This window comes from Strix aluco, chromosome W (assembly GCF_031877795.1).
Source record: "Strix aluco isolate bStrAlu1 chromosome W, bStrAlu1.hap1, whole genome shotgun sequence".
In the NCBI taxonomy this organism is placed as follows: Eukaryota; Metazoa; Chordata; class Aves; order Strigiformes; family Strigidae; genus Strix; species Strix aluco.
In genome coordinates, this window is record NC_133970.1 from 20,745,021 (window position 1) to 20,769,433 (window position 24,413).

At 41.9% G+C, this 24,413-nt stretch overlaps 1 protein-coding gene across 1 annotated transcript in view; it reads left to right on the forward strand.

The window, feature by feature from the left end:
- LOC141917774 (potassium/sodium hyperpolarization-activated cyclic nucleotide-gated channel 1-like) overlaps positions 1 to 24,413 on the forward strand; it is a 306,083-nt gene that overhangs the window by 266,653 nt on the left and 15,017 nt on the right. Inside the window, exon 6 of the mRNA XM_074811266.1 lies at positions 4,191 to 4,431. Within this exon, the coding sequence (XP_074667367.1) occupies positions 4,191 to 4,431 (241 nt within the window). The remainder of the gene's footprint in view (positions 1 to 4,190; positions 4,432 to 24,413) is intronic.

A 24,413-nucleotide genomic window follows, 5' to 3' on the forward strand; every position in this document is an offset into this window, starting at 1 on the left:
GTGAGGAGTCCTCCCCCTGAGGAGGAAGGAGCAGCAGAGACAACACATAATGAACTGACTGCAACCCCCGTTCCCCGTCCCCCTGCACCACTCAGGGGGAGGAGGTACAAGAATTCAGGAGTAAAGCTGAGCCCGGGAAGGAGGGAGGGGTGGGGGGAAGGTGCTTTTAAGATTTGGGTTTATTTCTCATTATCCTATTCTGATGTTAATTGGCAATAAATTAAACTAATTTCCCCAAGTCGTGTCTGTTTTGCCTGTGACAGTAATTGGTGAGTGATCTCCCTGTCCTTATCTTGACCTATGAGCCTCTCATTATATTTTCTCTCCCCTGTCCAGTTGAGGAGGGGGAGTGGTAGAGCAGCCAGTGTCAACCCACCACACCACAGCAGGATGGTTTTGTATCTTCATTAGGCAACTCAGGCTGAGCAGGTAAGGTGTGTGTATACATAGGTATATCCAGATATAGATTATATATTGAGAGAGAAAGGTGGGCAGAAGATGGAGCCATAAGAGGACATGAGGTTCCAAGGGTGAAAATCCTGTGACAAGGGTGTGATTTTTTGGGTTTCCCAAGACAAGAAGAATTCCTTTCCAGTTGGGCTGGGCTGGCTCTGTGCAGAGGAGTCATGCAGGCCTGAATTCTCCCCTTTGTCTATATCATGCTCACCTATGAAGCTATTAAAATACATTACTGATCACTTGTCTTTTTTTTTTTTCCCAGTTTTCTTTTTGTTTACTTCATCTGCCCCACTTCTCAGCTTTCACTCCAGACATCTTTTCTCCAGGTTCTGTGCTCCCGTGCTCTCACTTTTTCAGGAATTTCAGTTTCTCGATCTGTTTTTGAAAGTCAGCCTTTCTGCCTCCTTTTTCCCCATTCTTCTAGTTCCTTTTTGTGTCTTGTTTTTGTCTTCCTCCCATTCTCTTTCTTAATATTCCACCTAGGTCTATATTTCTCTTTCTTCCTCACTGTGACTGGAGTTGAACTTTTCACTCTCCCAGCCTTTTCTGTGCTTCCCCACCAGCATCTATATAATTTCCAGTCAATTTTTGCTTTCTTTAGTAATTTCCTTTCTCTGCCTTCTGGACATGCAAGACAGAGTTGCTCACTTTCAGAAACAGTAAACAAGCACCAAGTCTACTGAAAAGTCCCTGAGCAAGGCAAGACGAGTAATAGTTGTTGCCAGCTTTCCAGCATCAGCCGAGACTGCAGTAACAGAGTCTCATATGATGCTGAGAATGTAGTCTGGAACTCCTCATGTGATGCCACCATACTGCAAGCAGTGGGAGCAGAGAATAACTTTCCCTTGGAAGGGAAGCAGTGGATGAAGCTTTACTGAGAAATTAAGTTCCTTGTTACCTATTTAGATGAGAAAGAAAACAGGCTTTTCCTCATCCTTTAGAAACACAGTCAGCTAGAATCTCTTTTTTAATATTTATTCTCTCATACAGAATGTACCAGAGTAGCCTGGGATTACTCCTCTTGATTTAATGACTCAGCAGGATTCACTGATCTTGAATGCCAATGACACTTATCTGGCAGTTCACACCTTGCAGTGCTGTTGCTTGAGATAATTTTTGAATTCAGGCAAACAGCATGACGTCTTGCATCAATTTTTCCATGTGTTTTTACAAGCAAGACTAGTTGGAGGGGGGAGTTTAAGCTCTGATTCTGATGTCATGTGAGGAGATAGTATTGTCCCATAGTATTGCACCAGTAGCACCCATGTCTTTGCCTGCACTGGGTGGGAGTCATAGCCAGATCACTCCTCCTTTCTATAAGTAGGAGTCTCCCAGTCATTGCAAATCACCGTGCTATTTTCCTCCCATCTTTTCTGGTTTCCATTCCTGCCATGTATTCCTGTACATTTTAAGTTTCATGCAACCATGAAGAAGTCTGCTCTTGATCTCAGATTAGTCTTCTCCTGTCTTAATCCAGCCCATTTATGCTTAGCCATGGAGTCCATACATGGTGCAGTGTTTCAAGCATGCTAAAACACTCATAAGAAGGGGAAGTATGGCAACCAGAGAGAGTGAGGGAGAGTGAGTCAGTACGGTGAAAAGTGATGGGAGTAAAGTGTTCTATTTCCATCGCTTATAAATAATTCTCAGATAAAATGTTCTTGGTGGAATCATATCCCCACTGAATTCAATTGGAGTTTAGTGACTGGCTTCAAAGATGTAGCATTTTACTCTTCATTCACACTATCTTTAACCCAATAATTCTGAAATTAAATCTACATTAAATTATAATTATAGAATTATTTTTTTTTTTTGTATCTCCTTGGTTCATTCCAGAGGAAAAAAAGATATACTTATCCAGGTATAGAGATGTGATGTTAGTGAGACCAAGGTTAAAGAGAATCACTGTACTGCTCTTTGTTAAGAGTCAGTGTTCATTTCTGCTTACAGACACTTCTGTTTCCACCTTGCCATTATATGACACTTTCTTGTGGGGCTGTCAGAAGATATCATAAGTCTATCCTAGGAGTAGCACAAGGAAGTAATTTTGCCCTGATTTTTCTTTTTTTTTTTTTAATGGAAAATAAGACATTGCTGGAGATAACAGCTTTCTGCTTCCCAGGTGCCTGGTGAGACATTTTGTTTCACATTATTTTTTCAAGTTCCACTGAATTTATTTTGGAAGGATGTAATTTCTCTGGGAAAGGGTTGTTTCTTCACTCTTAGGTCATTCCCATGCCTCTTAATTGCCTCAGTAGCCAGTGGCTTCCCTTCAAAGGGCGATTCCCACCTCCTTCCCAGATGCAACGGGACTGATTTGAAGAACCCATTATGGTTTTGATGCTTACACTGTGAAATTAGCTGAACTTTCCCATCATGCCTGCAAGCAGGATATCAGATGGTGGGGGTGGGAGGAGAAGGAAGGAATTTGTCTGAACTGTGGACAAGCATATCTGAACTTGCTGCCCAGAGAACAAGCTGCATGGGATATATGAGATATGTAAGTATGAGACAGCAGATGCATGTAAGGTTGAAAGAGCAACATCCAGCAGGAGTGCAAGGGGCCTCAGTTAAGGAGGTGAGAACACTGGTAGGTGGGATGTCTCCTTTACATCAGTCATGAAGAGTTGTCTTGGTGTAAGAAATGCTAGGGATGCTCCTCTGACACTGAAATAATATTTAGCTTTCCAAAGCAGTTAAGTGACTGCTGGTTGTATTTTTCTTTTATTTCTTCTCTGTGCATTTATACATAGATGAACATATATGCTCTTCCTGTCATGTCTGGGTTGCTAACTCAGTAGATGTTGCCTGCCTAAGCCCCTCTTCATGTCTAATACTGATTAGTCCCAGTGATTCAATACACTGTTAAATCTATATGACAACTGACCATGTTAATTTTCCTAATACCAAGTAAGGTCTGCAAGAATTAGCTTGAAACATTTTGAAATTCTTGAAATTCTTTCAGGAATTGTTCATTTTTTAATTTAAAGCAAGTAGGACATTTATAACTTTTTGGTACTAATACTTTCGTGTAGATGTGCTCATAGTTGGCTCTGTAAATATAAATATTCTTGGTGGGAGACACCCTTAAGGCCTGTAGCAGTCTTAGGAAGATAGTAGTGCTTTCTGCATATAAGGGTCTACTGTACATGCATTTCTTTGAAGGGCAGGAATGTATGCCTCAGTGTTTATAAAATGAATTAAATTCTGGAAAGGAAATTTTCCTCTTGATTTCAGCTAGCCCTGAAGCTAACTGTAATGTGCATTTATATTACCACTGCAGTTGTTCCAATCAGAAAGACGTTACTGGTGTAATATTTGAAAACACAGGGCTAAACTTTATGCTTGCATAACTTTTATCGCTTAATACAGTTATTGCAGCAGCTAATCTTGTTGTCAGACAGTGTGATTCCTATTTAATTTTTATCTTTTTGTCATCTTTTTTCCCTTAAAAGCCAAGGGAAATAATAAATAACATGAAAATCACCTGAAGACAACCTTTGACCTTAGTAATACAAATCAGTATTGCACTCTTGTTTCAATCACTTAAGTAGAAACAGATGAAAATGTAATGAAAAGATTAAAAAATTAGGAACAGAAAGAAGCACAGAGAAGTCCAATAAGAGCATAAAGAACTTATTTGTGAAGAAAGCAGAAAGTCTTTTCTCAATGCCCATCATAATGTATATATTTGCTGGCCATCATTATCATTATGTTTCCTTCCTATTTAGGAGATTGTCAACTTCAATTGTCGGAAGCTGGTTGCTACAATGCCTCTTTTTGCTAATGCAGACCCAAATTTTGTGACTGCCATGCTAAGCAAACTGCGATTTGAGGTGTTCCAACCTGGTGATTATATTATCCGAGAAGGGGCTGTGGGTAAAAAGATGTATTTCATTCAGCACGGTGTTGCTGGTGTCATCACCAAATCCAACAAGGAGCTGAAGCTGACAGATGGCTCTTACTTTGGAGGTGAGTAAGAAAAAAATAATTATAACATTGCAGTGAATGCACTAGAATAAAACATGTTCAGATATCAGACATATAGAGACATCATAATAAGTCTACTGAGTGTCTTTGCCTAAACAATTCCAACTGAAGTGAAGAGTGCACAAAATATTTCTGAATAAGACATTCAGTCTGCTTACTGTTGCAAGGATAGCTATTGAAGATACAGAATGACCTTCCTGAATTTTCAAGTTATTTTGAATTGAGCACTGTTATTTAACAGTTTTTTCAATAAAAATATAATAATTTGCATAGTAATTTTATACCTATTTAAAGGTAAAATAATCAGGATTTATCTTCATTAAAAAGGGATACAAATTTTGAGTCATAAATGTAAAGTACTTCTAAAAGGTAAAAATCACTGTAAGAATTACAAAATTAGACAGTGGATAAAAGATCATTATTTATATGGGATATTTTGGTATTCTTCAATAACAGTTCAGACTGTTATTATTGCTTTTTTACTGAATTTCAGCACACAGCAATGTTTATCCTTCCAGTATATACTATGAGAAACTGGAGTCCCTATTTGATTAGATAGCTCTCTAATAGATGTATATTAATAAAAAACAGACATGAATTTTAATCCAAATTAAATTCATCTAGTAATCCTAATGAAAAATAGGTTTTTATTTAGATTAAGGCATCTGAATTTTTATATTTGGATTAAAACAATCTTTTATTTACATACAATAATTAACCGGTATGAAAATGTTCCTTGTGACTGTAAATTGTCTTTGTGCAATAGAATAGGTGCCTGCTTCTGTGAGTAGCAGCAAGACTGGTTTCCAGAAGTTCATTGAACATTTGCATGTACCTCTGCTGCCCGTGAAAGTTACAGTTAGTTGGTTTTTGTATTAATTTTCTGTTGAATCACATGAATTATTCCAAAACTGAGTCAAAAGCCTTTCAGAAAATGTTCAGTTGAAAGCCTAATCAGTGGCATTTAGCTGGTATATGGAAGTGTGAAGCTTAGAAAACTGAATTGGGCTCAGTGTTTATATTGGGCTGTAGAGTTACTTAACTAATCCCATTTTAGAATAATACGCTAAAGCAACTCCTACTGATCTGGCCAGCAGGCCTTGTCACTCTGCAGTAGCCTCTGCAAGGAGATTTGTACCAGTATTTGTAGAAGCACTTCAGTAAAGAAGTCTTATGCTTATCCCATGGTCTTAAACTGTAGTCGCTGAAGACAGGAGATTAAGAAGAAAGAAAAGGTAAACACTGAGGATGAAGAAAGAGAGCAACCTTGGTCTTGGTCTTCTCTATGCTTAGCAGTGCCCTGGTTTATGAAAATGAGTTTGAAAGAGCCTGTGTGCTGAATCTGACCATAATACTCCTCTGAACCAGCAGAGGAGATTGCACATGAAAATATTTTACATAACTGTTAGCCTGTTGTTGCAGTGCAAACAACTACTTAGCTCATCCTGTTCATCCACTACCCTTCTTAGCAGGAATGCAGACAAAAAATAAGCTATTTGCAATATCCAGACACCACAAGAACTTATTACACTGCATACCAAAGCAGTTTTGTTCATCCAAACTGCAGCTGGGATGAGACCAGGGGTGCAAAAATGGGGGCAAATGCATCCAAACCCTAACAGTTTCTGGGGCAAAGGGGAGATAATAGCTGCTGGGAGAGGGAGAGGAAGGAAAGGAATTCCCAGAAGTGGGTTTCAGACCCTGGAGAAGAAATACCTATTTGACTGCAGCTGAAATGAGAGGAAACAAGCTGCACATTGGATAACTGTGAATTTAAAAGGCTTGGTTTGTCAAAGCAGAAAAAAAAAAAAATCTAATATTCTCCTCTCTCTGGAGAAGATGTTCTTTCTCTGAAATGTGTATCACAATCTGAGTAAATCTTCCTGACCAAAGCAGACACAAAAAATGCTGCACAGTGAAATAATAACAAGCTAGAAGAATAAGCCTGTGTTCAAATCCTAAGACCAATAACCCCTTTTTTTTTGCCTAATGGAGACATGCAAAATCTGAGGCTGAGATACCATTTAAGAAGCTGCATCTTATAACTTCAACTTCTACTGTATAGCTCCCAATTGTGACCCAATAAATCAATATCAACACTTGTGCTCTCACAAGCAAAGGAAGGACACACAGGTGGGAGGGATGTGCCATACGTAAACAGATCTTTTTTCAGTTTTCAAATGTATTATTAATTGGAAGTTCACAGTCCCAGTTCAGAGATACTAACTGTTGGATATTAGGCATGTCCCAGAGTCTGGGTTTCCCAGGGGCCCTGGTTCTAGGAAGATTCAGGAGAAGTCCCTGGAGATGCAGGCTTGCCTTGAGAACTCATGAAGGGTTTCAACTAACATCCCACCTTGGATTTGGAAAACGTTTATCAAACTTACGATATTTAAAATGTTTGGGTATTGACAACATTGTATTAATAGAAAACTTCTGACACCCTGGAGTTTTTGGAGAACTGGAGGTTAGTGTTGTTATTGATTAATTGTAATTTAGTGGGAAATAACCACTTCTCAATTTTTAGTGATCAATAAAATTTTATTAGCAAGCGGCGAGTGAGCAAAACAGCGCTGGGTGTGCCGGGAGTCTCTGCTCTACCAGGACACACACCTTACAGGACAGAACTGAGTCCCTTTATAGTGTAGGCTTCATCCATATTCATGATGGGCGTACCCTGAGGGGTCTGCAAAGGTGTAAACAAGGGGCTTTTCTCCTGTTTTCGCGGGCTTTTCTCAGGTTTCCATCAGAGAAGGGGGGATGACTCAGCACAGGGGTTTTTGTAGTGGCTTGAAGATGGGGGCCATTTTAGCTCCCTTCTAACAACTGATTTTAACAATAGAAACTATATACATATATCTTATTTTTTATTTACATAAAGAGAATTACAAAACTGTTCGGCCACAACATCCTGACTACAACTTCTTTTTCCCCTTGAGATTTGAATAACAAATACCATATATGTTTTATTACAATTCCCCCCCTTTCTTTTAACTAATTTTGTTTTTCAAATCTCCTTAACACATCACAAACTTGTTAAATATACATGGTCCGAAAGTTAACCCAATTAGTAACAACACTAGGGGCCTCACATAAAATAGAGGCTTAACATCAAAATTGCGATTTCTCCCACAGCCCAAATGACCACTATAGTGAGAAGAGTTGGTGGGTTCATCTTCCAATTACTAGCCAATTGTACAAACGTGTCCCCTTTCTGTCTTGCGACAGGATTTGCATGCTCAGATCTTTTCCTTCCCCATACTTTCCAGTTCTCCTTGCCACAACAATCACCTGAACTGGTTGCTTCGAGGCCTTTCTTATTTTCCCCTCTCCATACGTCTCTGCCTCCTCCGCCTACTCCATTCCTTAGAGCAGCGGGGCTTTCCATCTTCTCGGCAGCAGTCGTATTTTTTCGGGGGTTAGGGTCTCGTTGTCGACACCTAAACGCCTCCCAGTTCCGGGCTTTTACTTGTGGGATCGTACAGGGCACTTGGAGTATTTGGAATTTGCAAAGAGTTTGTACTATATTCACGTTATGGGGCTTAGGTTCATTGGTATGCACACACCCTTTTTCAGGATTTATCCCTTTTATAAATATAGTCCACCATTCATGGGACTCCTTTACAATTTTTCCTGTTGATACCCCCACTCGTAAGGTTCGACTGGTTAATTTTCTTTCTCTTATATAGCACTGGGCACAGTATTCCTTTGGGGAATAGCCGTGGACGCAGTGTGCCCACCAACTTTCCTCACAAATAGTGCATTTAAAACACACAGAAGGATAACAAACACAGTTAGGGGTTTTACAAAATTCATTTAGTCCTTCTTCCTTCGCAACACTAGTTTCAGATCCTCTGATGTTTCAGCTACTTCCCAGTGATCAGGCGTTAAGGGTCCTTTCACTCTGGTAGCATGAGTCCATCCCTTTTCAGCAGTCCGGACAGCAGTCTCTGTTGTGAGTATAACAAGAAACGGTCCCTCCCAACGAGGGGTAAGAGAGGATTCTTTCCAAGTTTTTATTAACACCTTGTCTCCAGGTCTTATGGAGTGCATACAAATTTCTAATGGAGGTCTCTGTACTACCATCCCTTTTTTGCGTAGTTCTTTTCTCCTATTCATGAGGTTTATTAAGTATGGTTGCAAATTGTCTTTTTCCAATACTGGGTGATCAGTGGGAAATTCCATATCATAGGGCATACCATATAGCATTTCGAATGGGGATATTCCAGTATCAGTTCAGGGTTGGGTCCGGATATTCAGAAGTGCTAGGGGTAAGCACTTAACCCAAGACATCTTTGTTTCTAACATCAATTTGGTTAAGTTGTTTCTTGATTTCCCCATTCATTCTTTCTACTTTTTCTGAGGTTTTTTGGATGCCAGGGAGTGTGGAATTCCCACTTGGTCCCCAGGGAAGTCAATGTCTCTCTGATTATTTTAGACACAAAGTGGGGACCCCTGTCCGAATCAATTACTTCCATATTTCCATACCTAGGGATGATGTTTTCCAAGAGTATTTTTTTACCACAGTATTTGTTGTAGCTCAAGTGGTGGGAAAGGCCTCCACATAATGAGTGAGATGATCTACCAACACTAGGAGGTATTTGTACCGTCCTACTTTTGGTAGTTCTGTAAAATCGATTTGAATTCTTCCAAATGGTCTGTATGCCAAATCCCGTCCCCCTTGAATCTTTTCTCTTGGTGCTTATTAATTTTCTGGTACGTTAAACAGCTTTTTATTATTTCCTTAGTAACATTATAAATCCCTATGCACATGTATTTAATAGCAAACTGATCTACTAACATTTGTACTCCCCAGTGAGTTTTAGTATGGAAATCTTTCATAACTCTCCAAGCCACTGTCTTCAGGAGAACCTTCCTCCCATCAGGTAATTCCCATTCCCCTTGTTTTTCATTAATTCCCATTTGTTTCAATTTTTCTTTCTCTTGGTTAGTAAACGTGAATCCTAATTTGGTGGGGTCTGTTTTTTCGTTTGTGTTTGATTCTGTTACCATCAATGCTAGTAGTGCAGCCCGTTTTGCCTCTTGATCAGCTAGAATATTTCCCCTGATCTGTAGTGAGGTTCCCTGTTGGTGTCCTCTTATATGCACTACTGCTATTTTCTTAGGACCTCTTAATGCTTGGAGAGTCTGGATAATTAGAGACTCATGTATTAGCCCTTTTCCTTGTGAATTAATGAGTCCCCTTTCTTCCTAAATTTTTCCAAAAGTGTGAATTACTCCAAAGGCGTACTTAGAGTCTGTATAAATGGTTCCCTCTTTTTCCTTTAAAATCTGTAACGCTCTTAGTACTGCATATAGTTCACAAGCTTGAGCCGACCAGCTAGGACTCAGTGGTCCTGATTCTATTACCTCTAGGGTGGCTCCACTAATAATTGTATAACCTGATTTTCTTTTTCCTTCTACCACTCTAGAGGATCCTGTGCTGGGTTTTGAAGACTAGTTACTTCAATCTTTCATATTTGAGGAGCCTGGCATCTGTTATCCATTTGTCCATTTTTTTTGCTGAAGCACTCTCTTAATGTTATGAGGAGTCAACACCTTCAGATTCTTCCCAAATGTAATTTTATTAGCCTTTTCTACTCACAAGGCCACTGCCACTATCGCTTGGAGGTATGTTGGCCATCCCCTACTTACGGGGTCTAACAATTTAGATATGTATCCCACAGGCTTCCTTTTCCCAGCCCATTCTTGGGTTAATACCCCAAATGCCGTGCCATCTTCAGTATTGGCAAATAAATAAAAGGGCCTTCTTATATCTGGTAAACTCAATACTGGAGCGTTGACTAAATCAGTTTTTTAATTTTTCTAATTTTTCTTCATCGTCTGGGGTCCATTTAAGCAACCCATTTTTTGTTAATTGCTGGTATAAAAATTTAACTTTTGTACTATAATTTTCAATCTATTGTCTACGGTACCCCAGTAGTTCAAGGAGCTGCCTAACCTGTTGTTTGGGGTTTTTTTGGGAGCCTGGAGAGAAAGAATTCCATTTACCCTCTCTGGGTCTAATTTCTTGCTTCCTTTACTGATCCAGTGACCTAAATACTTCACCTCTTCTTCTACAAATTGCAATTTAGATTTGGATACTTTTAATCCTTGGAGGCTTAAGAAATTTAACAATTTAATGTTTTCCTTTCGTACCATCTCTGGGTTGCCTCCTGCTAACAGAAGGTCATCTACATATTGTACTAAAGTAACACCTTCCCCCAAGTTATAATCTTTTAAGATGTGTTCGAGGGCTTGTCCAAAGAGGTTAGGGGACTCAGTAAAACCCTGAGGCAAAACTGTCCACCTCAGCTGTTGTTTCCTAAAGGTATCTGGGTCTTCCCATTCAAAAGCAAAATAATTTCTACACTCCTCTTTTAGAGGACACGTCCAAAAAGCATCTTTCAAGTCTATTACGCTATACCACTGATTTTCAGGATTCAATTGATTAAGTAAAGTATGGGGGTTTGCTACTACAGGAAATCTGGTTACAGTTCTTTTGTTGATTTCTCTTAAGTCATGCACTAATCTGTAACTCCCATCTGCCTTCTTAATGGGCAATATTGGAGTATTAAAAGGTGACATACAAGGTTCTAATAGCCCTTGATTAAGGAGTCTCTCTATTTCAGGCTTTAAGCCTCTCCTGCCTTCTTACGGCAAGGGATACTGTTTGATTCTAGTCGGGATCCCTGGGTTTCTAATGGTGACTTCAGAGGGGGTGATATCCAATCTACCCACTGTCTCTGGGGTATACCATACTTCTGGGTTAATCTTTTCTTCATCCGCCACTGTGAGGGGGCATAATCTGATTTTGAGTTCTTTTTCTTCTACTTTCAGATTAATTCTCAATTCTATAATCAGATCCCGTCCAAGTAAATTATAATCTGCTTCTGGTAATAATAAAAATGTTCTAATCACATATTTGCGTTTTGACTCAACAATCACATCATGAAGAACCGGGGCCTCAAATGGTTCACCTTTAGCCCCTATTACACTGATTTTTTCTGATGATACTTTACAGTCTGGAGGCAGAGCCTGAATGGTAGATCTTTCGGCTCCTGAGTCCACAAGGAACTCTACCTCTTGTTGCTGAGGACCCACTTTAAGTTTTATCAAGGGCTCTTTGTTCTTTGGGGTCCCCAGCACATAGAGCCCCTGACCCCCCTAGTTTTCAGAAAACATTTTCTCATCTTGGATTCTCCTCTGGCAAACCTTCTTCACATGCCCCTTCCTTTTGCAATAAAAACATTCCACTTCCTTCATATTAAAGCAGGCAGAACCATTCCATGAATGAAAATCTCTGATCCCAAAGAAACCATGGCCTCCAGGTAAACATCACATAAAACATCCATGTTCTGCACAGCTTTATTACATGCAGGCACTGGGGAATGCACAGAACAGTTTTCAGGCTAAAATAATGCAGTTTGCTGCATGTTTGAGCTGTTACACACTCTGCATTGCCTCCTCTCAACCTGAAACTCCTACTGGGTCTAGACATTTAGAGCAAGGGTAGTTTAAATCTACCGAGACTGTTGCACATGTACTTCCAGATGCCATCAAATAAAGCATCTGGGCAGCTATACCACACACGCGCTGCGCAGTGTTTACATAGCACATCACAAATTACAAAACTGGTAAGCTCTAGGCCATGGCCTGTTGAGGAGAAAGTCTGCAAAGGGCACAGCAGCATCCTCCTTCTTTGGAAAAGACACAACATTTATGAGCTGCCTAGTCAGTGTGTTACAATTATGTCAGTTCCCCATCTTTTGGCTAAGAAGTACAAACCAGATTAGCAGCTCCAAAAGAATGTGGTCTGGGGGCAAATTAGCTTGAACTTGGCTCCCCAGCCCATATACCTGCCTGTATGCTAGAACCCTGATTATCTCTTTTTTTTTTTTTTTTTTTCCTCCAACTCCTGCCAATGATGTAAGAGAGCTGCCTGCTTGAAGAACAGGCAGCCAGATTAAGCTGCAGATCTGCTCACTTCTTTCCCTCTTGGACTATTGCTTTCACTCTGATAATGTTTTACTCCGATTTTCTTATTTAAATTGATTCATCACTGTTAAGAAAAAAAAAAAAAAGCTGCTGAAGCTAGCCAAGGGCTTGTATCTATCACAGTATCTTTTGATCCTTGTCTACAGTCCTTAAAATACCAAGAGGACAGAAAGTTCTAAGCTGTCACCTTCTGATCACCAAGTCAAGCAGGCAAAGGTATACTGAATAATAAACGAGTCAGGAAGAAGTGAAACGACATTTAAATAGATCATTATCTGGGTATCCAAATTGATAACGAGAACAATACCACCACTTCAAGTAGGAATCCACCTAAACTTTCTGAGCTTCTCTCAGCAATTCATCTATTCCTCTCCCTTGCCAATCTTCGATCTTTTCTAGCTTCTTCCTAATATCTGCCCAAGACTTAGCCACAAACGGAGTCTTTAATAATGTCTGCCCCACAGGGGTGGCAGGATCTATTCCCGAGTACAACTACTATTAATATTCTGCCCTCGGGGAACTGACTCTCCAATTCCTTGAATTTTTATCATTCTTAAGTCTGCCATATGGGTTTGGTGGCCTGGGTCTTGATTATTCCAGTTGGGTTTTACCAACAGCCGCTTCTGATCTGCTGTGGGACCCACTTGATGTTGCTGGTCCCAAAGTCTCATACCTGCCCTCCTGACCATATCTCGTTCCTCCATAGTAAATAGAATTTCTAGGATAGATTGTAATTCATCCCAGGTATATAAATTTGGGCCAAGAAACTGGTCCACCCGTTCGGCTACACCAAGCGGGTCCTCTAATAGGTTCCCCATTTCTTTTTTAAAATCTCTCACATCTCCAGTGTTGAGGGGAACAGCGACATACCCCGCTCCCGGTTCCCCTTGTGCCCCCACTCCCGGCACAAGCATTTCTCTAAGGGGGTATAATCTTCCTTCCTTAACTTTGCTTCGGGTAACCCGCTGAGGGGGTCCGGGAGATTCGGGGTCAGAATCATTGGTTACAAGTATGAGCGGGTTAGAAAGGGGGGGGGGGGGTGGTGCTCAGCACAGAGCCCCCTCGAGACAGTTTACTGCAGCCTGTCTCTGAGCAGAAACCTAAACGCTAATTTGGGGCCGCTCGGTGCCCCCTGCCCCAACCCCCACCCCGGGGCAGCTGGGTGCTTTGGACAGGCCCTCCCGGCTGGGGAGGGGGCAGCTCTGCCCCCCCCCTCCCCCACGCTGGGCCAGGCTCCGCGACACTGCTCCAGGGCTCGGCTTGGGCACGCTGCTCGGGTCGGGCGGTGGCGCCCCGGGAACAAGCCCTGTCCCAGCTGGAGCCAGCAGCGGGAGGAGTTCAGCTGCCCCCACCCCGAAGGCAACGAGGCAACGGGGCCCCGGGGGGGGGGGGGGAGGTGGATGTCCTGACTTCTTGGGGAATTTTTCCAATTCTCTAACATAACTCCTAAAGGACTATCTAGTGGGATATCCAGCAATTCTTCCTTGCCCCCACCCATGGATCCAGAGGGCTTGCTTTCCCTCTGTCCCATCTTCCAGAGTGCCTTCTTTCACACACACACACGCTCCCCTTATTCGTGACTCGCTCCCTCGTGGGCTACGAGAACTGCACTACTAAAGGGTCCGCACTCGGGTGATCTCTTCGAGACCTCTCACTCATTCGCACTCTGGGATTACCAACCCCAACCGAACGGATAACCGCACAAACGCAAATACTTATTCCTCCCCGGAGTCTTCGATCGGTCTTCGTGCACAAAATTTAAGGGGTTCTGCAGATTCTTTTGCTCACTCCCAAGTCCGAATTAAAAGGGGTTCGGATATCCAGCGTTTTGGCCACGAGATCCTCAGACTGGGGCTATCCGAAGATAGGGCGCCTCCCCTATCTGGGGTTTCGCACCAAAAGATCTGGATCCGAGTCACGGCACCAAATTTGTTATTGATTAATTGTAATTTAGTGGGAAATAACCACTTCTCAATTTTTAGTGATCAATAAAATTTTATTAGCAAGCAGCGAGTGAGCAAAACAGCGCTGGGTGTGCCGGGAGTCTCTGCTCTACCAGGACACACACCTTACAGGACAGAACTGAGTCCCTTTATAGTGTAGGCTTCATCCATATTCATGATGGGCGTACCCTGAGGGGTCTGCAAAGGTGTAAACAAGTTTCGCGGGCTTTTCTCCGGTTTTCGCGGGCTTTTCTCCTGTTTTCGCGGGCTTTTCTCCGGTTTCGGCGGGCTTGTCTCAGGTTTCCGTCACAGAAGGGGGGATGACTCAGCACAGGTGTTTTTGTAGTGGCTTGAAGATGGGGGCCATTTTAGCTCCCTTCTAACAACTGATTTTAACAATAGAAACTATATACATATATCTTATTTCTTATTTACATAAGAGAATTACAAAACTGTTCGGCCACAACATCCTGACTACAACTTCTTTTTCCCCTTGAGATTTGAATAACAAATACCATATATGTTTTATTACAGTGTGAAAGCCATGATTTAACAAGAGCCAAAGCAGTGTCACCAGTATTGATGTCTTCCTTCACTTTACCCCCTGTTTTCTAAAATATCTTCCATTTCCCCATTATTAGGAATGGGATTGCTGCTACTTTCAGCAAAGCAGTAAATATGTATTTTCTCTTTACAAATAAAAGAGAATGGAACTTCTCCCACTGAGACTGACACAGTTTTCATACAAGGGGAAACAAGGTTACCCTCAACAAAAATTATAACCTTCTCCTAGCTGCTTCTGTAAGACAAGCAGGGAGATTAAAATGTGAATGAAGAATGTCAGGAGAGAGTGGACAGTTGGGAGAAGGTATACTATGTTAACACATAGGACAAAACCATAGGGGAGGTCAGAAGAGTGTGGAGAGCGAGATGGAGGTCAACAAAGAGAGGACTGTGTGGGTAGGAGTCAGGTTGTGAGTGGTGCAAAGAAATATGAGACAGAGGAACTGTGAGGGCGGGGGAACATCGTGGGCATGAGATTAATGGGAAAGGGAAGAAAATGCAAGGTGCAAGAGAATGTGTGAACAAGCCTAAAGCAACTTTCAGAAGCTGGAAAAGGAGCGGGAAGATGCTTACACCTATCCCTTTGAACAGCAAGTAGGGAAACCTGACTGCATGTGTGTCTGCAGCTAAGCTGAATTGTAAACTTGATATGAACACACTTGAATTCAGCCTTCCTGGGACAGAGAAGAATAGGGAGGTGGGTGAAAAACATAAGCAATTGTATTTTGAGGATGTTATGATGTCTAATTCTTTTTTCTTTTGGTCATCTGGTCCATGGTTTTGAGTATTTGTAGTTTACAATACTGAAAATGTAAAGTCTTTGTTAAGTACACAGCAGTGGAGAATGAGACCTCCACAATTTTTTTTCTGTCTCAGTACATATTTGCATTTCTCTTCTTTAATACCTCAGTATTTCAAACTCATTTATGCTATAATCCCAGTAGTAAATGGTAAGGAGGAAATTGCCAGGTTTCAGTCCTACCGAACCTTTTCCTCTGAGTACCAGATGATTGTATTAGAAATTACTCAAAGGCTTCTTGTCATAGGAGGAATTACTGAACAGATTGCATATTTCTTCATCACTAGACACACAAAATTGGTAAAAAGCAAAGATTTTGAAGTCTTTACAGATGAAGCAGAAGAATATGAGTCTTTTGCTTATAGAGAAGCATAGTTCATCATTTACTGAGGCTTTACAGAGCAGAAATAATAATGTATCTAATGAACCTAATATGAATTAATTTACATTATACCAATATAATACCACTGATATAAGGCAATTCTGATTTTTGCTGGAGTAAATGATATCAGAATCCCTCCATGATAATATTATATATGTTGGTGTTTCAAAATGTCTCATGATTAATAGCAACAACAAACATGCAGGAGTGTAATAAACTAAAGAGAAGTTGCTTTTAGTAAAATAACTCCTTTCCAATGATTCCCTTCCTCTTACTCAATTGGTTCCATGTGTGGCTCTTAGGGCTTCTTTAGTCATCATAATAAGCTCTGGCTCTGCAAGTTCTCCTTCCCTTCTGGAAAGGCCTTTTCCTCCCTTTATTTTTTATAACATGTAGTTCATGAAATTCTTTAGATTTTTAAATATTTTATTTTGCCTAAATTATTTAATACTGTTTTAAGTTATCCTTACACACCTGAAATTCTAATAAATTGTATCTTGCATTTGCTTCAGCTTGTAGAAGGCCAGTTAGACAGAACTACTTTGACCTACCTATTATTGATAGACCTTACCTATTATTCCCCATTTCCAAAAAGAAACTGTCAGTATATTTTAGACCAGTGCATTTGAAAATAATACCATGGGAAATGCTGAGTCATTTTATGTCGCAGTTGAGACGGACACGACAAACATCAGATTGTGTGAAAATGACCAAAATGGCTGCAAAAGCCCCTTTATTGTTCTAACAAGCTTTTTTATAACCTTCTTCAAAGTAGGTGTTCATACAGGATTGGTTTACTTTAGTAACTAACAGTTCACGATTGGGTGATAGTTTCTCGCCTGAATCGTCAGGACAGTTCTTATCTTAGTTCTCTAATCTTGTTTCCATGGCACTTCTCGGACTTTCTGGTCTCTCATGGATACACTGGAATTTCTTCAAGGTTAAATTCTTCTTCAGTTAGACTAGAGGCAGACCCGCTGCCTCCCCCGACAATTCCCCCTTTTTGTATTTGTGCTAGAAATATTGCAGAAGCAGTCTTCTGCAGGGCCCTTTGCAGAAGACTGACAAGACATGGCAACATCAAAAGCACAGTCACAATTACCAAGATCATGACTCCCACAGTTTTGACCAGAGATATCAACCATCCAGAAAGTCCCCATCCTTTAAACATCCTTGTAAGCCAATCCAATCTGTCCTCTTCTGTTAGACGCCTCACACCATCCTTCAGCTGCTGTATGCTTTTGAAAATAGATTCTGAGTGGTCAGACAAATTCATGCAACACATTCCTTCAAAATCTTCACATCCATGTCCTTGCGCTAAAAGCAAAAAGTCAATTGCAGCCCTGTTCTGTAAAGTAGCATGTCTAACACTATCAACATCAGTTAAAAGGCCACTCAATGCTAAAGAAGTAGCGTTAGTCTGTTTGCTAAGCCAACATCCCAACTTTGTTAGTTTTTTCAATGCAGAGTTACCCAGACATTCTGTTTGGGTTGTGGAACTACCCATCCTTCAGCCTGACGCAGGTTCCAGCACAGGCCGAACACACCGAGCAGGAACCCAGCGAGGGCCGGCATCTGTAGAGACACAAGCATAACCCCTGCCCCAGGTTAATAATTCACATGGTCCATTCCACTGGCCAGTAATTAGATCTCTAACATGCACTTTGATGTCTTTTTGCAAATCCTGTTTTGAAAAAAGAGAAGAGAAATGCTGAAAAAGAGGAGGTAGAGAAGAATTATCCCCGTAATGGAGAAAGTTAAGAACATAAACTGCTTTATCCAAACATGCCTGTGGTGGTTCCCCAATCATTCCCCCGTTTTGTTTTTGAAGCTGCCGCTTCAACGTGCCATGTGCACGCTCAACAATTGCTTGTCCTGTTGGGGAATGGGGAATTCCTGTAACATGAGTAACACCCCACAAATTAAAAAATGTTTGAACTTTCTGTGAAACATATGCTGGGCCATTGTCCGTTTTTATTTGGCGTGGCACCCCAAGCATAGAGAAAGCCTTTTGGAAATGTCGAATTACATCTTTTCCTGTCTCCCCATTATGTGCTGTTGCTATTAAGGCATGAGAATAAGTATCAATGGAAACATGAACATACTTCTGTCGGCCAAATTCATTTATATGAGTAACATCAGTTTGCCAAATCTGTAAAGCCTGCATACCTCTGGGGTTAGTACCAAAATACACTGGTGTGTGAGTTCCTTGGCAATCAGGGCAGGCAGCTACAATAGACCGAGCTTCCGCATGAGACAAGCCGAACTGCCGTCGTAAAGCTCGATATCCTTGGTGAAAAAATTGATGTGATAATACAGCTTGTTGCTTTATGTTAGGAACAGTATTAAGAGCCATAGCGGAAACAAGAGCATCCGCTCTGGCATTACCTTCTGTATAAAATCCTGGTAAAGTGGTATGACTACGGATGTGCATGATAAAATAAGGTTCTGTTCGTAGTTGAATACTTTTCCAGAGTTCTAAAAGTACATCAAATAATAATTGATTGTCTGACATGGTCAAAACCACTTTGTCTAGTCTAGAAACTAAGTTAGCTACATACGCTGAGTCAGTTACAATATTTACAGGAACAGAAAAAATAGAAAAAACAACAGCCATTGCATGCAGCTCTACTACTTGTGGAGAACCATTTTGATATACTACTTTGTTGTTCCAATTGTTGTTTTCATACCATACTACTGCTGCTTTACCTGTTTTTCCTGAGCCATCTGTAAAAACAGTAGGGCCGTTCACTGGTTCTGGGCGGCTTAAATTTTTTTGACCAAATGGTATTTCTCAGGCAAATTTCAGTAGCGGGTGTGACGGCAGGTGATATGACACCTGTCCCTGAAAACCCGCCATGGCTGCCTGTAGTTCATAATTATTTGCCAAGCACCATTCAAAATACCAATTTTGAACAGGTAAAACAATCTTAGCTGGGTCACGCCCTGTTAGTTCTGTACATCGTTTTCTGGCTTTTATGATTACATCAGCAATAAGCTCAAACAGTCCAGGAGCAGTTTTTCGTGGTCGGAATGACAGAAACATCCATTCTAGAATGTGCAGTGGGTCATCCCACTCAGGATTCCACTGCACCAAAGCACCAAATGGTACAGTTTTGTCAATTAGTACAAAGAGTTGCACCAATTGAGACAGATCTATTCGAGAAACAAATTTCTCATGTATAGATCGTTCCACCATGTGAATTACCTTTAATGCTTCCTCAGTTAATACTCTGGGTTCTGTTGGATCATTGGAATTTTTTAATAATTCCAGTAAAGGTTGCAGTTGTGAATTGGTCAGTCCGAGATAGGGTCTAATCCAATTGAGAGATCCCATTAACTTCTGTACATCATTAAGGGTTTTAACTTCAAGGTTAAGTTTCACAGGTTGAGGCATTACCTGCCTACCTGTGACTGTTAGTCCTAAATACTTCCAGGGTCCTACTTTCTGCACCTTTTCAGGGGCAATAACTAATCCATAGTGTTGTAATGAATTTCTAGTCACATTCTCCATGTCATTCAACTGCTCCTTGTTGTTTGATGCTAACAGGATGTCATCCATGTAATGGTAACAATAACTGGTAGGGAATTTTTCCCTTACAGGTGACAAAGCTTGTGCCACAAACCATTGACAAATTGTTGGTGAATTTTTCATGCCCTGCGGCTGAACTTTCCATTGATATCTTTTTGCAGGTTCTGCATGATTGACAGAAGGCACAGAGAATGCAAATTTTTCTCTGTCTTGACAAGCTAATGGTATTGTAAAAAAACAATCCTTGAGATCCATGACAATGATTTCCCAATCTTTAGGGATCATGGCCGGTGAAGGCATGCCTGGTTGTAGAGCCCCCATCGTGGCCATGACAGCATTGATCTGCCGCAGGTCATGCAAAAATCACCATTTTCCTGATTTCTTTTTTATCACAAACACTGGAGTATTCCATGGGCTCTGAGAGGGTTCAATGCGTCCAGCGGCTAGCTGTTCTGCCACCAATTCTTGCAGGGCCTTTAATTTCTCTGTTGGTAGGGGCCACTGACCCACCCACACAGGGTTATTCGTTAACCAAGTTAAAACAAGTGTGGGTTGTCTAACACCCTGCAGCACAGTGGCCCCCGTTAAAAATCCGTAGTAATCTTCACCCCCCACTGTGACAAGCAATCTCTCCCCCATAGATTGAGGGGAGCTGCTGTCACATATGGTTTAACGACTGCTTGTTGGCCCTCAGGATTGGTGATCAGAATTGCCGTAGCTGCTGTTCTTGCTCGTGCGGATCCTCCCAGCCCCACTACCCCTGTGTCTGCCACCACTGTGGGCCCATTAATTGGCCAATTAATATGATAGATAATAGTTACGTCCGCTCCAGTGTCCAGGAGTCCACAGACTGTAGTAGAAGGAGGACAACTGTCTCGATTGTAGATGATGCACTTCATGGACAGACGATGTGGCTCAATGGGTTGTGACCAAAAAGTCATCGGCGCCCCAGTCGATCCAAAGCTGCTATCCTCACGGAGGCGCTGCTCTGCTTTTGGAACACAACTCAAAAAAGGTACAAGTTGAGCAATGAGAGTGCCTTTTGGAATCGTTACAGGTGGATAAGGAGTAGAAATCATAGCACAAATTTGTTCAGTAAAATCAGCATCAATAATTCCTACATGCACAATTAATCCGTTTAAGGTACTACTAGATCTTCCAACCAAAAGGGCACTTAGACCTCGTAATTCCATTGTCTTTCTCAAAGCGTTGAGTCCCACCTGTTGAGATTGTTCCAATATAATAGGGGGCCAAGTGGCCTGCAGTTGAGTATTACTAAATGGCCCTTCACTAAGCAAAGTATCCTCTCTAATGTCTAGTCTCGGGTCATCCTGTGGTAGTCGTAAATTATTCTGCGTGGTTGCACGTGCCATCTGCCTCCAAGTAGATTGAAACACTTGTAATTGCACCGGCTGAAACAGCACTTGTGCGAGATGTGTAACATCATACGAACACAACAAATCTGTGCTGATTATTCGAATAAGTTGCATCACCTCAGGAGAATTGATTCCGAATTTCTGTGCTTTATTCTGCAAATCCTGCACCACCTTCCAACTGATCGGATTGTGCTCATCATGCTCATTTGTGCCTGCAACAGCTTTATAAACAGGGAATGCACCAGGAGCCTCTGCTGCTATATCTACAGGCTTTGGACATGCCGGGGTTGGAGAGTATGGGCTGAGGCGTTCGACCAGATCCCAGTTGCCAGCCTCAGCAGCATACTTCCTAACTCCCTCCCAAAATCGATCAGGGGACCTTGGAATTACAGTTACTGTGGATGGAGGGAGAGTCCATGGCTGGGCTTTCTTCACCATGGGTTTATCTGTGATATGTAGAGTTTGTAAAGCCGTGGTTAAAGCTTCTTCTCCCTCACTTTCATTTTCGCTCTCGCTCTCTGGCTCTGTGTTACCCGCCCTATTTTCCTCCTCGGGGGGGGCTGATGGAATCAGCCCTTCTGCTGCTGCGCCGCTAGGGGCCGCCGCTGCACCACTAGGTGGGGGGGGCTCCTCATCGCCCCGCAAAATATTTAATGGTGGAGGAGGAGGAGGTGGGCGAGGGCGCGATCTGCTTTTGCCCGTGAGGGGTTTCCTGCCTGCTATTCCTGAGGCTGAGGTATCCCCTGCATTTGTCCCTTTGCCACAGTCCTCCCCGTCATTGTCTTCAGGTCGAATGTCCGTTAGTTTCCCATCAGAGGCCTCACGCTCTATCTTCCATTCCTTTAAGGTTTCACTCAATAAGCGCCATGTGGTTGCCAACTCACATGCCTCTTTTTGTCCTTTAGAGACCTCATCCAATATTTTCAATCCTACTGCTTGCCATGCACTCACACTGAATGCAGTAACTGTTGTGGCTTCAAAGCCTTGCATCTTACTCCATAGCAAAATCTTTTTCAGGCTTTGTTCTGAGGTCTTAACCCCCTTTCTTTTTAATAGGGCTTTCCAGGTAGACAAAATTGTCTCCTCTTCCTTTGTTAATGACTGCCCCATAATTACAGTCCCGTTCCCGGTGGCTCACCTTTTTAGGTGTCGAAGTTCAGGTCCAGACCAAGCAGATTCCCTCTGCTCTCAGCTACACCGGGCTCCGTCTCCGCGGCTCTTCCCGCCGCCGTTATACTTCTCCTTTAAATGACCACTTCGCTCTAATCACGTCGCTCTAATCAATCACGTCGCTCTTATCACGTTGGGGTCACCATTTGTCGCAGTAGAGACGGACACGACAAACATCAGATTGTGTGAAAATGACCAAAATGGCTGCAAAAGCCCCTTTATTGTTCTAACAAGCCTTTTTATAACCTTCTTCAAAGTAGGTGTTCATACAGGATTGGTTTACTTTAGTAACTAACAGTTCACGATTGGGTGATAGTTTCTCGCCTGAATCGTCAGGACAGTTCTTATCTTAGTTCTCTAATCTTGTTTCCATGGCACTTCTCGGACTTTCTGGTCTCTCATGGATACACTGGAATTTCTTCAAGGTTAAATTCTTCTTCAGTTAGACTAGAGGCAGACCCGCTGCCTCCCCCGACAATTTTAGATTATATTTTGCCACATTTTTTTTTCTGGGTACACTCTAGGTACTTCCATTTGATGGTCTACTTTTAAAGTTTTGCAGTATAATATTGATTATAAACAGAGAAAGTGCTATTAAAGTGCCTGTCTGCTCACTGCTTTATACCTTGTAATTGATACCCGGACAATACGATATGATACAGTTTTACATTTTGCAAAAACACTGCATATGGCTACTTCTTATTCAAGGTAGTGGTGAATTAAGTCTCGCAGTATTCATATTCCAATCCAGCACCACACTGAAATACATAATTAATTATAAGTAGCCTCCCTGAGGTGTGATTATTCACATTCTTAATGGCAAATACACAATTAAATGCTTTAAGGGAGCAGAATCTCCAGATCTCCTTAACAACTCATTCATAAAATTCTTTTCAGGTGAACAGCATAAACCATTTTTCTAAAAGTATTATCTGCAAGAGGTTCTAAAAATGAAATGTCTTTTTGGCACAGACTAGTCTGCCATTTTGAGGATACAATCTCATCATGGTATAGCATAATTCCTTGTTCTGCATGATATTGTTCTTTCAACACCATATTTTCTATAGAAAATACTATGCAGTCAGAAGAACTTCTTGCTATATATTCTTTTTTAAAGTGTGGTGAGTTCACCCTGACTGCACGCCAGGGAAACAAAATATAACAATAGCCTCGTGGATTGAGATAAGGACAGGGAGATATCATTCACCAATTACCATCATGGGCAAAACAGACTCAACTTGGGAAAAATAGTTTAATTAATTAACACCAGAGTAGGATAATGAGAAATAAACCCACATCTTAAAAGCACCTTCCCCCCACCTCTCCCTTCTTCCCGGGATAAATTTCACCCCCAATTTCTCTACCTCCTCCCCCCAAGCAGAGCAGGGGGATGGGGGGAATGGGGGATAGGGGTTGTGGTCAGTTCATTATGTGTTGTCTCTGCTGCTCCTTCCTCCTCAGGGGGAGGACTCCTCACACTCTTCCCCTGCTCCAGCATGGGGTCCCTCCCATGGGAGACAGTCCTCCACAAACTTTTCCAATGTGAGTCCTTCCCACGGGCTGCAGTTCTTCACAAACTGCTCCAGCGGGTGTCCCTTCCATGGGGTGCAGTCCTTCAGGAACAGACTGCTCCAGTGTGGGTCCCCCACAGGGTCACAGGTCCTACCAGCAAACCTGCTCCAGCATGGGCTTCCCACAGGGTCACAGCCTCCTTCGGGCACACCCACCTGCTCTGTCGCTGTTGAGATGGACACGACAAACACCGAATTGTGCAAAATGGCTACTTTATTGTTCTAACAAGCCTTTTTATAACTTTATTAAGAGTATGTGTCCATATATGATTGGCTTAATTAGAGACTAACAGTTCATGATTGGATGACCTCTTCTCTGTCGCAACCTCGATAACCTTCCTTTCCTTGCGGTCAGGCAGTTCCGGTCTGGTAGTTCCTTACTCTTGTTTACTCAGCTCTTCTCGGGACTTTAAAGCCTCTTAAGGGTACACAGTTATCTGCTCAAGGTCAATATCAAACTTACATTCTGATCCCTCGGACCAGCCGAGGTCTCCCATACTGCTCCAGCATGGGGTCCTCCACAGGCTGCAGGTGGCTATCTGCTCCACTGTTAACCTCCATGTGCTGCAGGGGCACAGCCTGCCTCACCATGGTCTTCACCACAGGCTGCAGGGGAATCTCTGCTCTGG